The 14,853-nt window shown below is 36.5% G+C and overlaps 3 protein-coding genes across 4 annotated transcripts; 1 reads left to right on the forward strand and 2 right to left on the reverse strand.

Moving 5' to 3' along the window:
- Positions 1–1,729: 1,729 nt before the first annotated feature.
- LOC129241277 (complex I intermediate-associated protein 30, mitochondrial) lies at positions 1,730–3,023 on the reverse strand. Its single transcript, XM_054877527.1, has 3 exons — positions 2,404–3,023; positions 2,126–2,311; positions 1,730–2,057 (listed from the first exon to the last, which is right to left on the reverse strand). Exons 1-3 carry the CDS (start codon positions 2,917–2,919, stop codon positions 1,827–1,829), a joined length of 933 nt encoding a protein of 310 aa, XP_054733502.1. The 5' UTR covers positions 2,920–3,023; the 3' UTR covers positions 1,730–1,826.
- Positions 3,024–3,081: 58 nt separating this feature from the next.
- Positions 3,082–4,655, forward strand: LOC129241267 (dehydrogenase/reductase SDR family protein 7-like). The gene is made up of 5 exons (XM_054877515.1): positions 3,082–3,412; positions 3,511–3,654; positions 3,721–3,940; positions 4,003–4,248; positions 4,327–4,655. Exons 1-5 carry the CDS (start codon positions 3,239–3,241, stop codon positions 4,545–4,547), a joined length of 1,005 nt encoding a protein of 334 aa, XP_054733490.1. The 5' UTR covers positions 3,082–3,238; the 3' UTR covers positions 4,548–4,655.
- Positions 4,656–5,043: 388 nt separating this feature from the next.
- LOC129241285 (probable cardiolipin synthase (CMP-forming)) lies at positions 5,044–7,118 on the reverse strand. 2 transcript variants are annotated; one of them, XM_054877538.1, is made up of 5 exons: positions 6,942–7,118; positions 6,158–6,790; positions 5,871–6,086; positions 5,674–5,809; positions 5,044–5,610 (listed from the first exon to the last, which is right to left on the reverse strand). In XM_054877538.1, exons 2-5 carry the CDS (start codon positions 6,689–6,691, stop codon positions 5,489–5,491), a joined length of 1,008 nt encoding a protein of 335 aa, XP_054733513.1. In that variant the 5' UTR covers positions 6,692–6,790; positions 6,942–7,118; the 3' UTR covers positions 5,044–5,488. The 2 variants fall into 2 exon arrangements, with proteins under 2 accessions (XP_054733513.1, XP_054733520.1); XM_054877545.1 differs by having other exon boundaries at positions 6,902–7,118.
- Positions 7,119–14,853: the final 7,735 nt, after the last annotated feature.

Consider the following 14,853-nt stretch of genomic DNA (forward strand, 5'->3'; position numbering starts at 1 on the left):
GAAAAAATAAAGGTTGCCGACTAAATATTGATTATATTGTTTTTGAAGTGAAAACTTCTTTAGAATCGTTGGGAGTGATTTGAGACTCGATGAAACGAAAAAGCGACACTCTTGGCTACGAAGCGTTATATGTTGATATACGTATATGTGGCTGCGTACTGCTGAGCCACGCTAGTATAGTGAGTATTGTAGTATGTACACTACACTGCCTATTACTTGCTTTGGTGTTTAGTTCAAGCGTCATACGTATGTACGTTTGTATGTATGCTAGTACGTATGTGTGCGCGCCTGCGTATTACGGAGCCACGATGAGCGAGAAGGTATTATGTATACCTATACTACACTACCTAATACTTGCTTAGACCAAGCGTCCTACGAATGTTTGTGTGTATGTTAGTACGTCTGTGTAACATACGCGTTACGACGCTCATAATAGCAACCACGTGTGCTGTATTGCGTCCGTATTTTTATATTCGTAAATATTTTCATTTTTAAATATTTACCGCAATTATGCCGAAAAATAATGCAGAAAAGTGTCGTGAATATCGACAGAAAAAAAATCAATAAATAGCATCACGGAATTCATTCACGAAAATTTAATAAAGTATACACCAGAAGTATCGCGGATACTTAGAAAAGATTACGATAAAGTTCCAATGATTTTAAGTGGCGATTTTAACGTAAATTTTGCATTGGACACAGCGGTTCCTTCAATTGACTTTCTCAATACAACATTCAATTTAAAAATGTGTAACAATCGCACTGAATCGGAAACACGATCAAAAACAACCATTGACGCGGTATTTCAAAGATATGTTGACAACATCGAAACCAAAGCATTTGTATCATATTTTAGCTATCATAAGCCACTCGTATCATTTGTTGAAATTGAAAACATTGAGGATGAATAATAATAAAATGAAGAAAAAAAAATATGAACTTTATAGCAATATTATAATGAACCTATAATTATCTTGCTCCTAATGCTGCTTTCGTCTTATTCTCTCTCAGTTTGTTTTACGGAAGGTTTCACTTCTATCGCGTCTAACCGTTAGACTGGTGTTTTTTGTTTTTATTAATTCCCTTTAAATGCTGTGAATAAATATGAATAGGTACAAAAAAAAAGTCAAAGATAAATGAAGATTGCTATTGAATTAAATTTATTTTCAATGTCAAAATTCTTTTATTTTTTTGTCGAGACTAGTAACTACAGCACTCAGACAACATTAAGTCCATTGTACTGCACTCGGGTTTAAAACTCATACTTCTTCTCTTCTTAATTTGCGCGATAACCGCTTACGCGATTTAACAAAGCGTGTCAGTCGATTCTTTCTCATGCTAACCGGCGCCAGTTGGCCACACCAAGTGAAGCCAATTACTTCTCCACCTGATCTCTCCAACGCAGAGGAGGCCTTCCTACTCCTCTGCTACCATCAGCTGGTACCGCATCGAATACTTTCAGAGCCGGAGCGTTTCTAGCTCACACTGTGTGTACTAAATTCAAAAAAAAAAATTTTGTTTTTACTCCACTTTGGATAATTTCGACCACAAAAAAATTTGCACCGGTACATGTGATAAAATATAGATTAACACTTTGCCATAACTAAATATAGGGATTCCCGTTTAATTCATTGTACCAGGCAATGCGTTGTTGAATTTGAAATAAATTTGCTCCAAAAGTACAATTTCGAAAAAATGGCACATACGATAATTTTACGCAAAGAAGTCATTAATTGTATAACAAACAGAAACTTTATTGCAAATTTATCTAAATAAATTATGTAATAACATATAATTATTCCCTAGCATTGTATGTTGTTGTGTCCTTAGGTCGCTACAATGTATTTATCGGTTTTATACATTTCATAGGCAAATTCTTCCCGATGATCTGGGTCGTATTCCAATCCAACATAGTCGATTTCTAGTCTAAAAACACCATCCATATTGTTTTTCGCGGCCACTGAAAACCCGAAATGCGTAACATGATCTAAACGAATCGGGCCTTGTCGGTCTTGTATGCGTCCTTTCGATGATAGAAAGAACTTAGAAAAGGGGATCTGAAACGATGGACGAATGGACTTATGCAATTCTCAATAAATAAATATAAAGAGTACGCGCTTATTACCTTAACGAATTGCCAATGTGGCCCCCCACGCGTATATAGCACGTAATGATATACATCATTCCACATCAGATCGAAGTAGCCTTCGGTGTGAAGATTAATAAGATAACTACGTCCATCTCCACGTACTTTCATAACTAAGGTATTGTACTGTGTCCAGTCGTATGTTGACTCACGCTTGAAAGAGCGCTAAAGTGGAAAAATCTTAAGTTATATATGCATTTTTACAGTTATAATTACGTATTTTTATATAAAATATTTATTTAAAAACATTTCATTACCCGCACTCGTTTTGTGCGCATATTCGCATAGCCGGTTCGTTTCACAATACCATCCTTCACTTGCTCCGAGTTTACATTGCCATGGAAGAGTCCAGCACCAGCTGCGCTCAGTTCTAGCGACGCTGTACTTTTGCCCTCCCGATGATCAGCATCCGTCGTGACCACCCATTTGTCTAGCGCATTCTCCGCTTTGAAATTGAACACTACATCTATTTCGCCTGGCCGATATACTAATATCGGATCAGTCTCGAGCTTCTCTTTCATTTCTTCCTTCCATAATTTTATTTCTTCTTTTAGTTCACGAAGGCCTTCGACGATCAGTTCCTTCTTGGAAGGTAGTGGCAGTTGGGTTTTATAACCAGATTTCTTCTCTCGCTCCCAGAATGTTGCGCGGACTGCGCTTGTGTGTATGAAGTGGGGACTTTGAGCAAGATTTTGAAATTGAAGCGCCGATTGATATACGGAGCCGACTGCGCTACCAAGACAGCGGTGTGTACAGCGCAGTAGAACACTCATTTTCTCAGGTATCTGCTTTCCAAACAACACAACTTCGTCGAGAAAATTTTCTAAATACTCTGCATAACCACAGTCAATTTTCCTTCCCCCAAAATGTCAAAATCAGCTGCTGTAAAACGAACTAGAGGAATGCGAATGACAATTCAAAACAGTTTGCTAACAAAATAGACGCGAATTTTCCTGGAAAGCGCACGAAAAGAAATCGGCAATTGATATGCTAAATCAATGTGTGCAGAACCAGGTATTGCATTTATTAAGGTGGTGAGCAAAGTACATTAGATAATTAGAAGTTGAACAAGTCGGTGAAAATAGCAAAGCGATGACTCTGGATGTTGAGGGAAAATGTGCAGCACCAGGAGCCAGTGGTAGTAACTGGAGTTCGTTGTATTTCATTCTAGGCGCTGTTTTGATGCCGGTGGCGCTGCCTTTTGTCGTCTTCGAATGCTATTACCGCCTGAGAGTGAAAAAGTATCGCAATGAACTGGCAGGAAAGGTAATATATCCACGCTCTAGTTACCTATCATTGATGATATGTATGTATATGTATAAAACTAGAAATAAATATTTGTGTTTTTGCGCTGCCTTCAATAGGTTGTCTTAATAACAGGCGCAAGCTCTGGCTTGGGCGAAGCTTTGGCTCACACATTCTACAAATCTGGATGCAAAGTAATATTGGCTGCACGACGCGTGGAAGAATTGGAGCGCGTAAAACGGGACTTGTTAGCGTTAGATGCGGTAATTGATTTTTTTTTGCACTTGTAAGTTTGCTTCTAAATATTTTTCGTTCACCCTTTACAACAGAGCGCAGTGACATATCCACCGGTCGTCTTGCCATTGGATTTAGCCGAGTTAAAAGAAATACCAGACTTTGGACGAAACGCGCTTAGCGTATATAATAAAATCGACATACTTATCAACAATGGTGGTATTAGTGTGCGTGCAACCGCCATTTCTTCTGCTGTGGATGTTGATTTGAAAGTGATGGTAGTTAATTACTTCGGCTCAGTGGCTCTTACTAAAGGTAACCTATTTGAGGTAGTGTTTGTTGTTTTGCCACTTATGTGTGTGTGTATTTATATATAGCAATATTGCCTTCGATGTTGAAACAAAAGAATGGACATATTTGTTTCATAAGTTCCGTGCAAGGAAAATTTGCTTTGCCCTATCGCTCGGCGTATTCAGCTTCGAAACATGCCTTACAAGCATTTACCGACTCGTTGCGTTCCGAGATAGCTGACAAAGGTGTACAGGTGACATGCATTAGCCCGGGATATATTCGCACTCAACTGTCGGTGAATGCGCTTACAGGCAGTGGAAAAACTTATGGAAGTAAGGAAAAACAAATCATACAACAACATCTCGGTGTGACAACACATTTTTTTTCTGTTTTGTGTTTTTTAATTCCAGAAATGGATAAAACTACCGCTTCAGGTATGCTGCCGGAAAAAGTAGCCGATCGCATTTTAAATGCTATTGTTGCTCAAGAAAAGGATGTAATGATCTCAGATATGCAAGCAAAACTTGCATATTATGTGCGCTATTTATGCCCACCATTGTACTTTTGGATAATTAATAACCGCGCAAGGAAATTGGAAAGAGCAGAAGCTGCTGAACACAAGAAAGAGTAATGAATTTGAGCAGAAAGGAAACCTACATACGAGTATATTAACGCACCCGCAGTTAAAGCTCTTAATATTAGCCTACTTTTGCCTACCACAAAATATATGTATTTATTTGAAATCGATTTTAGTTGTTGAATGAATTAAAAAAAAATATTATGCCAGCAAGTCTTTGATAAAAATATTATTATTATTATTATTATTATTTAGTGACTGGTATGAATACCAGTACTAAAATTATGTTTGAGCATTGGCTGCAGAGGCCATCAGCTCTGTGTCGTCTGTGGGTGTCTGGATTATTTGTTATATTGTCATTTCGATAGTTTTAATGAATTTGCTTATTTTTTCGATGTTTGAATGACTGGGAATGGCGAGGATGTCGCTTATTTGTTCTGAGTTTAGTATTTCTTTTCTTGCGTTGGCGTGATTTGGTCATTTGTCGAGGATGTGGTCCGATGTTTGGTTTGTGTTGCAGGTTGTACAGATAGGGTGATTTTCTTTTTTTTGATAAAAATAATTTGCAACTTTATTCAATAAATTAAATAAAATATAACTGAAATTTGAATTATTGGTAAGCAGTTATGTAAAGCACTTGGGACTGGCCGTTAGCCCAGTATTTCAAGAGCTTAATTTTTCTTAAGAAACTAAATAAAAGCATTTCCCCGAAAACTAGATAAACATAAGTGAACTAAGTCGCATAAATGAAAAATAAAATATGTTTAACATCATTGAAAGCTTACCAACAAATTAATAGCAACACAACGATTTTGTCAACTCAGTTGTAATGAATCTTACAGCTAAAATTTTTGTTTTCTTGTTATGTTTATAAGGCGTTGCAGCCATGGCAGCAAAACTTTTCGTTTAATCTGGTATTTTTTGGTTTTGATCATAAAAAATTACGAGTATATACAAATATGTACAACTTCAACTGCCCGACAATGCCAATACTTCTACGAATCATGCGTTTTCTTTCTGATTATCTTAAATGTATTTTTGTTTAATATATAACTTAAAGCAGCGGCTACAGTTGTAGCACCAGTCAAATACCACAGCCCGTGCAGCATAGTATGATCTGCAATGAAAGAGTTCTCCCAATTAAGCAACGCATATTTCTAGCATTTAAAATCGATCTTACCGATATAATTCCATATAGGAGCACCTAAGCTTATGCCAATCGTTGATAATTGCACGCCAGTATTGACCTTACTAATAAATGTGGGCTCCAACTGTGCAGTCGCATATGTTGCATCAAAGTAGCGCGTGAAGGTTTTCTACAATGTAAAAATAACATTTAGTACGAATATTTTCACTTATGAAAAGAGAGTAACTGACTGGTGGTGGCAAGCTGATATAACGTATGACAAAACCAGCAGCAAGTAGGAAGACATCACGAAAGAGCACCGTGCCCGCCAGCCACCATGGCAGCAATTCGCCAAGACCCATTGATATGACTAACGATCCAATGAGTAGTTTATCTGCCATTGGATCTAGGAACGAACCCGCCTTACTCGCTTGATTAGGCCACCTTCTAGCGATCTGCCCATCCAACTTTAAATAGAAAATTTGTATGTATATTTTTATCTATTCATCTATGTATATAAAATTGCATTTGTGTTTACCAGATCTGTTACGCCAGCCACCACCAGTAATCCCATTGCTAGCCCATAATCCTGCTGCACTATGACATACCCAATATATGGTGACAAAATCGCTCTTCCTACAGTCAACAAATTCGGTATGGTCAATATATTTTCATGCTCAATGACCTCTTCCATTCTTTCACGTACGCGTTCTTGTACCTTGTCACGCGCTCCACGTATATCTTCCACCAGCACATTTTTGCGTTCTATAAAACTTTCGCGCTTCTTGTCTATCACATCTTGCAGTAGGTGTCGACCCTGCAACGTTCGCAAATGCAACGACTTCTTTTTGGCATCAGCATATTGACGTAACCTCGCTATATCCCAATTTCGGTGCTGGTTGAAGTCTAGAAACGAGATGCGTATGAAGCCAGTAGCGGCCGCATAACGATTCAAGCAATTGACACCATGCGCAGGCTGTCCGGCGGTACTTAGGCCGATTAGATCTGTTAGATTTTTACTTAGCCTATTGCGCGTGCATTGCACCTGGCGAAATATTGTGGCAGGTAGCATCTTATTGGATTTGGGATAGTATATTCGTTTGTTGCGTTACTGCAGGTTGTGTGCCAAAGTTGTTTGTGCAGCCAATTAGTAGACCCAACGTTGATTGCACTAATTGAAGACATATAAACATAAATAAATATTGCAACTGCTCACTAAATTGTTGGCGATTGCAAACAAATTTGCTTTTAGCAGCAATGTGACGTTGCGCCCGGCACGTACACTGACCACAGCCACACTGCTTATGATTGTGTGCGCTTACCATTGGTTAATGTTGCTTGGCGCTATTGCACGAATACAAAATTTCAAAAGGAAATTGTTTGATTTTTTGCGTGTTTCCTAATTTATCTGCTGTTACAAAACAAATAAACAAAAAATGCCGAAAACTTAGAGTTTTCGACAGCTCAACGGCACTGCCAATATTATCTATGCTGTCAATATGATATGGATGATAATCTTTATCTCCTTCATACAACCTTTCGCGATCTTTGCGTAATTCGACATTTCCTTTAATAGAATTCGCTACAGGGTTGCTTTGGATACAATTGCTTTTTCTTGCAGTTATGGACATGTATACCCATAACAACAGCAATGTATAATTAAAAAAAAAACCGATTATATTATGTATATAATAACGGAAGATTTTAGGTATTTTGATTAGATATACTGAAATGGCGTATATAAACAACAAAAATAGATGGTCGCGTCGTGAAAGCAAAAATTAAGCAAAATTAATACAAATGCCCAACATTTTATTGAAAACTGTGTGCTCATACAGTTTTATTTAAGGCGCATTCATTAAAGGTGGTGGCACTAGACCAACAATAAATAGGTTTTTTCAATAAGAGCGCTTCAACTTTTTTGAATAAAACACAAACGGTTTGACTTTTTTAACAATTTTTTGACGTGATAACGTCTTATAATTCGATTTAACAGGCTGCACGCACGACAAAATGTGTCGTTACCTTGCTCATTAGTGTTACCTTGCTCATTGCCGTTACCTTGCTCATATGTCGTTACCTTGCTCATTGCCGTTACCTTGAATTAACTGCAAGCGAAAGCGCGGAACGAACGACAAAGCAAACAAAGCAAACGAACGGCAACGTTCGACATCTTGCTCTCTCCTACTTAAGTGAGCGTATATATGTATGTATATGCGCATATGTACATATATAAATTCACGTATTTGTATTTGCATATGCCTTCTTATTGATTATTATTAATTTGATTTACTTGAAGAATTTAAAATAAAACCAAGTTTGTTAATAATACCTGTTGTTTTAATGTTATTATTATTTTTTACGTGATTATGTTATATGTTATGTTATGTTATGTTATGTTATGTTATGTTATGTCATGTTATGCTATTTTATGTTAAAGTATATTATGTTATGTTAATGTTAACTCATTCTCTATGGACTCTATGACTTCACATAACCCCAAAACGGGACGGCTTTTTAAATGGACCGTAAAATGGCCGTAATGCTCTTAAAGTAGCAGCAACAGAACGATTATTTTCATAAAAATTTGCACGATTTGCAATCGTTGCTCAAGTGTGTAGCGTTCCATGATGAAATGTATTCTAATGAAGTTTACAAATGACAAGCGAAAAATAAAATATATTGCGTCGTTCGCCTTCCCTATCGGAAAAAAGTTGAAGCGCACCTTTTAAAAGACCCTATATTTTGTACGTTTGATTATCAAAGAAAAGTACTGGCAATGTAGAAAAAAAAAATGAATTCGCCTTGCTTCATACTGGGCTGACAGCTACATGGACACGGCGAAAGAAAAAAAAACAAATCAGCTACCAACACAACCTTTTATAGATTCGCCTTGGTTTTATTTGAAATCATTTTTTTAGTCACAATAAACTGAAAAAAATTCGTTACATAACATAATAATAACAAAGTTATGGTAGGAAAGGCAAAAACAGTGTTGACAAAAGTATGCATACAATACAAAAATTATATATCTATACTAATATTATAAAGAGGAAAACTTTGTTTGTTTGTTTGTTTGGTTGTAATGAATAGGCTCAAAAACTACTGGACCGATTTTAAAAATTCTTTCACCATTCGAAAGCTACATCATCCACGAGTAACATGGATTATATTTTATTTTGGAAATAGGGCTCGAGATATAGGTCAAAACGTGGACCCGGGTAACCTTTGGATGTGTATGTACAATATGGGTATCAAATGGAAGCTGTTGGTGAATGCTTTAGTCCAGAGTATTTTTCATGCCGCTCCGTGACTAGGGTCTCGAGATAGGGACCAAAACGTTGACCCTAGAATGTGTTTGTACAATATGGATATCAAATTGAAGCTGTTGGTGAATGCTTTAGTACAGAGTATTTTTCATGCCGCTCCGTGACTGGGGTCTCGAGATATAGGTCAAAACGTGGACCCGGGTAACCTTTGGTTGTGTATGTACAATATGTACAATTGTGTATGTTGATAAGTGCTTTAATACCTATTGATGACTAGGGTCTCGAAATATATGCAAAACGTGGACCCGCCGTGTCTTTGCTCCGAATTAAACCAAACTTACGCACATTGTTAAGTAAGTATTGAAAATGGGTTTCGTAAAGTTTGGTTGTAATTCGGAGCACTGGCAACGGGTACAGCGTTCTTTTGAACCAGCCATAATGTCGCTTACTTTTTTAACGCTTGGGGCGGAACTGAACTGTCAAATTGACAGTGTGAGTTACAATGTGTCAATATTTCTTTCTGATTTGGATGCCATAAGGAAAAAGCGTAAGTGCAACATGTAAAAATTGTTTGTCAATTTTTTTGGAGTGGATTTTGGAAGAGTGAATAATTTCTTACGAAATTTGAGAATTTAATGTGAAATCCGAATGTTCAAATGAAATTATGTGTTCGTGGAAAAAAATTTTTTTTTCGTTTTTTTTTTGAAAAATATAAATGGATAATGGTTAAAAAAGCTCCAATGCTTAATAAAACATATAAATTGAAACGAAAAATTCATGGATTATCAGGAAAAAAGACAATTGTTTTTTAGTTATTCATATGCGTTGATATGAAATTTAAAAACAATCTTCTTTTTTCCCGATTTTCAATTTATATTTTATATTTACTCAAAAACAAATAGAAAAACAAAAAATATTGTTTATGCCAAAGCGCTTGAATAAAGAATAAAGAAATAAATAATATGAAAATCATATATTTTCTGTTCTAAACCATATATATTCTATTTTAGTGTGCCCAGCGAAGGGGGCCGGGTTTGCTAGTATACATATAACGAAGCTTTTTCATGGCAGAAATACACTCGGAGGCTTGCCATTGCCTGCCGAGGGGCGACCGCTATTAGAAAAATGTTTTTTTTTATTAATTTTGGTTTCACCAAGATTCGAAACAACGATCTCTCTGTGAATTCCGAATGGAAATCACGCAAATCACGCAATACAAAAATTAATTTACTTTATTTGGCAAACTTTACTCAAACCTAGAAACTGTTATTTTTAGATATTTAGTTGGCCCACATCAGATTCGCCGATGTAAACAAGGTTAGGTTGCTGAAATAACAGTTTTTGAAAAGGTAAAGCCGACCATTCTGATACTTCAAAACCACCTCCACAGTGGGGCCGTTTTATATCCTGCCACAGAGCATAATAGAATGCTTTGCAAGCCTTTTCTGTTGCCATGGTAATACAGAGGCTACATTGGTAAACAAACTATCGACAGCCAACCAATGGCATTCATCGAGAGTCAATGAGAAAATCTGGTTTTTACCTTAAGCTCTTTCATGGCAGAAATATATTCCAAGATTTGTCATTGCCTACGGTGGGCGACGGCTGTTGTCTGTGGAAAAATACTTTCTCTATCAAAAACAAATCTGTTCTGCGGTATTCCTGGATATATCGCAAGCTTTTGATAAAGTATGGCATGAGGGACTAATCCATAAACTTCAAGCAGTTCTACCAATCCAGTACTTAAACATTTTAAAATCCTACTTAACGAGCAGATACTTTAGAATAAAGCAAGCAGATGTCTATTCAGAACTGAAAGATATTAATGCAGGTGTCCCGCAAGGCAGTGTACTCGGGCCAGTTTTGTATCTCTTGTATACTAACGATATAGGGTAGAAGGGGGAGGCTTCGACAGGTTAAGAAACAATACTGTTTTTAGAGAAACTGGAGTACAAAGCAGTTATTTTCTTTCATAATTATTGATTTTATGCATGTTTGTGCCACTCTCAATTTGTCGTTACTTTTCTTATTTAATTTTTTTTTCAACCTTTTAATCAAAAAACTATCACGGGAATATTTGACGAAACCTCCCACTTTCAGGGAGGCTTCGTCAGCCTTATGGGAGCCTTCGACAGGCTTCGACACTTATAAAACATATAAGTAAAATATGAATTTTAAGTAGAATTTTTGGAAAATATATTCCGTATAATAAAAATTTCAAACTAGTTTGCATATTATGGGTTTTATATTTCAATTCAAAAATACATCTTATCCATTAGCACTATTATAACATTTAATTCAATGCAATTCACTAATTTCAATTCATAAAGACATTTTATCCATTAAAATTACTTATAACATTACATACTTTAACGCACATCTAAATTCGAAAAGTCGTAGTCAAAAATAAATTTGATGTGCGCCCGTGAAGTTCCTGGGGGATGTTCAGGTGTTGGCAAAGTACGCAATATGTCCTGCTTTGAAACCAAGCTTTTGTCTTCAATAAGGGATTCATAAAATAGTTGTGTTTTGAGTTGCCGTCTAAGAAATTTAACTATGCACGTAGTAATTCCCACTTCTACGAGTACACCAATTTAAAAGAAATCGGCTTTGTCTATGAATTTAACCAGTACAAATTTGTTTTCCTCAATTTGCATTTCGTTCTCCACACATAGTTGCTCCTTCATAGGATCTTTGCCCTCAATATGAATTTCTTTAGCAACCTCCAATGCCGTTTCCTCGTTGCTGAGATCCTCACCAAAGTCAAATGAGTATCAGCCAAGCTATAGGAAGTGTTTTCACTAGATGGTGAGGAACTTATTCTTCGGTGTTTCTTAGCTTTTGGATTTCGCAATGTTTTGACTTTCTTACACAATTTCTAATTTCTAACTGAAATTTATCAATGCTTTGCTGTTTCAATTCCTCTAAGCGTAACTTTTCTGGAGAATCCGTATAAATTCTCGACTTTCCTTGGTTTTTGGGTAAGATTTTCTTCTTCCTCAATACGGGAATTAGACGGATAACTTCTGGAGAAAAACAATTCGGTTCAGATGACGGCCTCTGAATATTCTCGGACGACAAGCATTCGATTTGGTGAGTTTCAGCGGCACTATCAGAGTTTAATTCGATTTCGGAGTGGGAAAAGTCTGACTGAGGAAAGATTAATGAATTGTAGGGAAAGATCCCAATGGTTGAAAGTCCTTTTACAATGTTTTCGGGAGAAAAAGCTCTCAAAAATGGATTTTTTGTGAGCTCTGCGATATGTAAAATGTATATTTTCTTTCCAGGATTATTTACCCTAAAATCGTTAAAGGATTGTTTACAATATTTTTTGAAAGGTCCAAAAACTGATACATCCATTGGATGAAGTTTATGTGAGGTATGTGATGGAAAAGAAACTAGACATATTCCGTTATCGCGACTATAAATGATGCGGTCTAGGCTGCAGTGCGAAACATGATTGTTCATTAAAAGCAGTATAGGATCGTCGATAGTGCAGCGAGAGTAACCTCTAATATGGATAAGCACATCTACGAAGAGCTCTGAGTTCATCCATCCATTCTTCGATAAAAGTGCTTTTGACCCTGGCACTGAGCCATTAAGAAAATGCGGCTTCGATAATTTGTCGAAACCTCCCAAAAAACGTTGTCAAATCCTCCCTCGTGCACTTGTTTCAAGTTTCCGCTTAAAACTCTATTTGCTTATGTTTCTTAAAACATCATCAAAAACACCAAATTATACTTCTAATATAATATTGTTTGGCAAAAAACGAAACCTATACGTCGTAATTTGCATTTTTTACACACTAATACTTGCACGCACTTGTTTACATGTACACTTACCAAAAATAAAAAAAATTGATCTATTCACCACCGCGTTCAAGCAATCACTGATCAATTCATATGCATGCATCGAATTCAACTTCGCCGTTGATCATTCTTGAAATGAAAGAAATAGCAGTTATAATGCGAGCCAAATTTGAAAATGTCGAAGCCTCCCCCTTCTACCCTACCCACATGCAGCAATACAACAACTGCAACATTTGCCGATGATACTGCAGTATTAGCAACTGATGAAAAACACTTAGAAGCAATTCAGAAGTTACAAGCATCAGTAAATGCAATTCAAAATTGGACCAAAAAATGGCGTGTCAAGTTAAACGAAACCAAGTCTGTGCATGTTGACTTCACTAATAGAAATATGAATTAATGCAAATACGGCAAAAATATCTAGGAATGACCTTAGATGCTAAGCTGAGATGGAAAGCACATGTCAAGAAAAAAACGAGGAGCTAATTCTTAAATACAAGAAAATGTATTGGCTGTTAGGCCGACATTCTAAACTCTCTATTTATAACAAAATACTTTTATACAACCAAATACTGAAACCAGTGTGGTCATATGGCATACAGCTCTGGCGCTGCACCAGTGAAAGCAACAAAAACATCATTCAACGATTCCAAAATAAAGTATTACGCGACATCGTTAGAGCGCCGTGGTACATTCGTAATTGCAATCTACATAAGGAACTTAATATAGACACCATTACGGATATCATAAAAAAATTCGCAAATAAATATAAAGAGAGACTTTAGCAGCACATCAATGATGAAGCAGCCAAACTACTTGTAACTGATGACCTCACGAGAAGATTAAAAAGGACGAAACCCATGCGGTTCTCTTTTCATAAAATTTTGTCTTTACTTGAGATGTTTTAATTTAATTAAATATATGTGAAATGAATTGCTTATTAGTTTTGTTAACTAGATTGGAATAGTAATAAAAAAAAAAAAACTTAAAAAGGTATACAGAATATCCTATCTGAACGGGAGCAATGCGATCTTGCACCACGGACAAACTCTCTCACTATCACCCAGCGCAAAGTACTTAGGGGTATTTCTGGACTCCAAACTAAGTTGGAAATTAAATGTTGAAGAACGGGTAAGGAAGGCAGCAATTGCTTTATATGGCTGTAAAAGTATGCTTGGCAGAAGATGGGGTCTTCAACCTAAGCATACATTATGGCTGAATTAGGCGGTTATACGACCTATTTTATCGTATAGTTCGGTAGTTTGGTGGACAACTCTAGGGAGAGAGTACAATACCAAATTACAATACCAATAACGGTCGGTGCAAACAGATCATGTCCTAGAGAGGCTCTTAATGAACTGACACGCTGGAGAGAAAAAACTTGGTCATACTAGTCTATTATTGCGACAAACTCAGTTAACCTCGCTGAGGACTGACTACATCGTCCCGACGGTAACTTTCAAGAGGAATTTTGCCACTCTCTTTCCATCTAAGGAAGAATGGAATAAACAACTTCGACACTACAGTCAATACAGATGGCAGTAAAATGGATTGTGGTGTTGGAGCTGGTATATATTCTCATATACTTGGAATTGAAAAATCTGTGCGTCTCCCTAATACCAGCAGTGTCTTCTAGGCGGAAGTACTGGCAATTGGGGAAGCCTTTAAAGTGGGGGAGCAAAGCAGGAATAGCCTCACCACCTTGAGTGAAAACCATAAAGTGACCTTAACCTTCTAACCGTTTAGACCGTCTGTAGACGGTCAATAATTGTTTGCCAACAACTACGCCTTAAATATTATTTTAGAATAAAAAAAAAAAATACCAGTCTAACGGTTAGACTTGATAGAAGTGAAACCTTCCGTAAAACAAACTGAGAGAGAATAAGACGAAAGCAGCATTAGGAGCGGGATAATTATAGGTTCATTATAATATTGCTATAAAGTTCATATTTTATTTTCTTCATTTTATCATTATTCATCCTCAATGTTTTCAATTTCAACAAATGATACGAGTGGCTTATGATAGATAAAATATGATACAAATGCTTTGGTTTCGATGTTGTCAAAAAAAATACCCAAACGGACCGAAGAAACAGACTTACAAATTTCTTCCGTTTTCGTCTACTTGTATTCATATAAAAATTTATGTCTCTTCC

The sequence above is a fragment of the Anastrepha obliqua genome, chromosome 1 (assembly GCF_027943255.1).
Source record: "Anastrepha obliqua isolate idAnaObli1 chromosome 1, idAnaObli1_1.0, whole genome shotgun sequence".
Classification (NCBI taxonomy): domain Eukaryota; kingdom Metazoa; phylum Arthropoda; class Insecta; order Diptera; family Tephritidae; genus Anastrepha; species Anastrepha obliqua.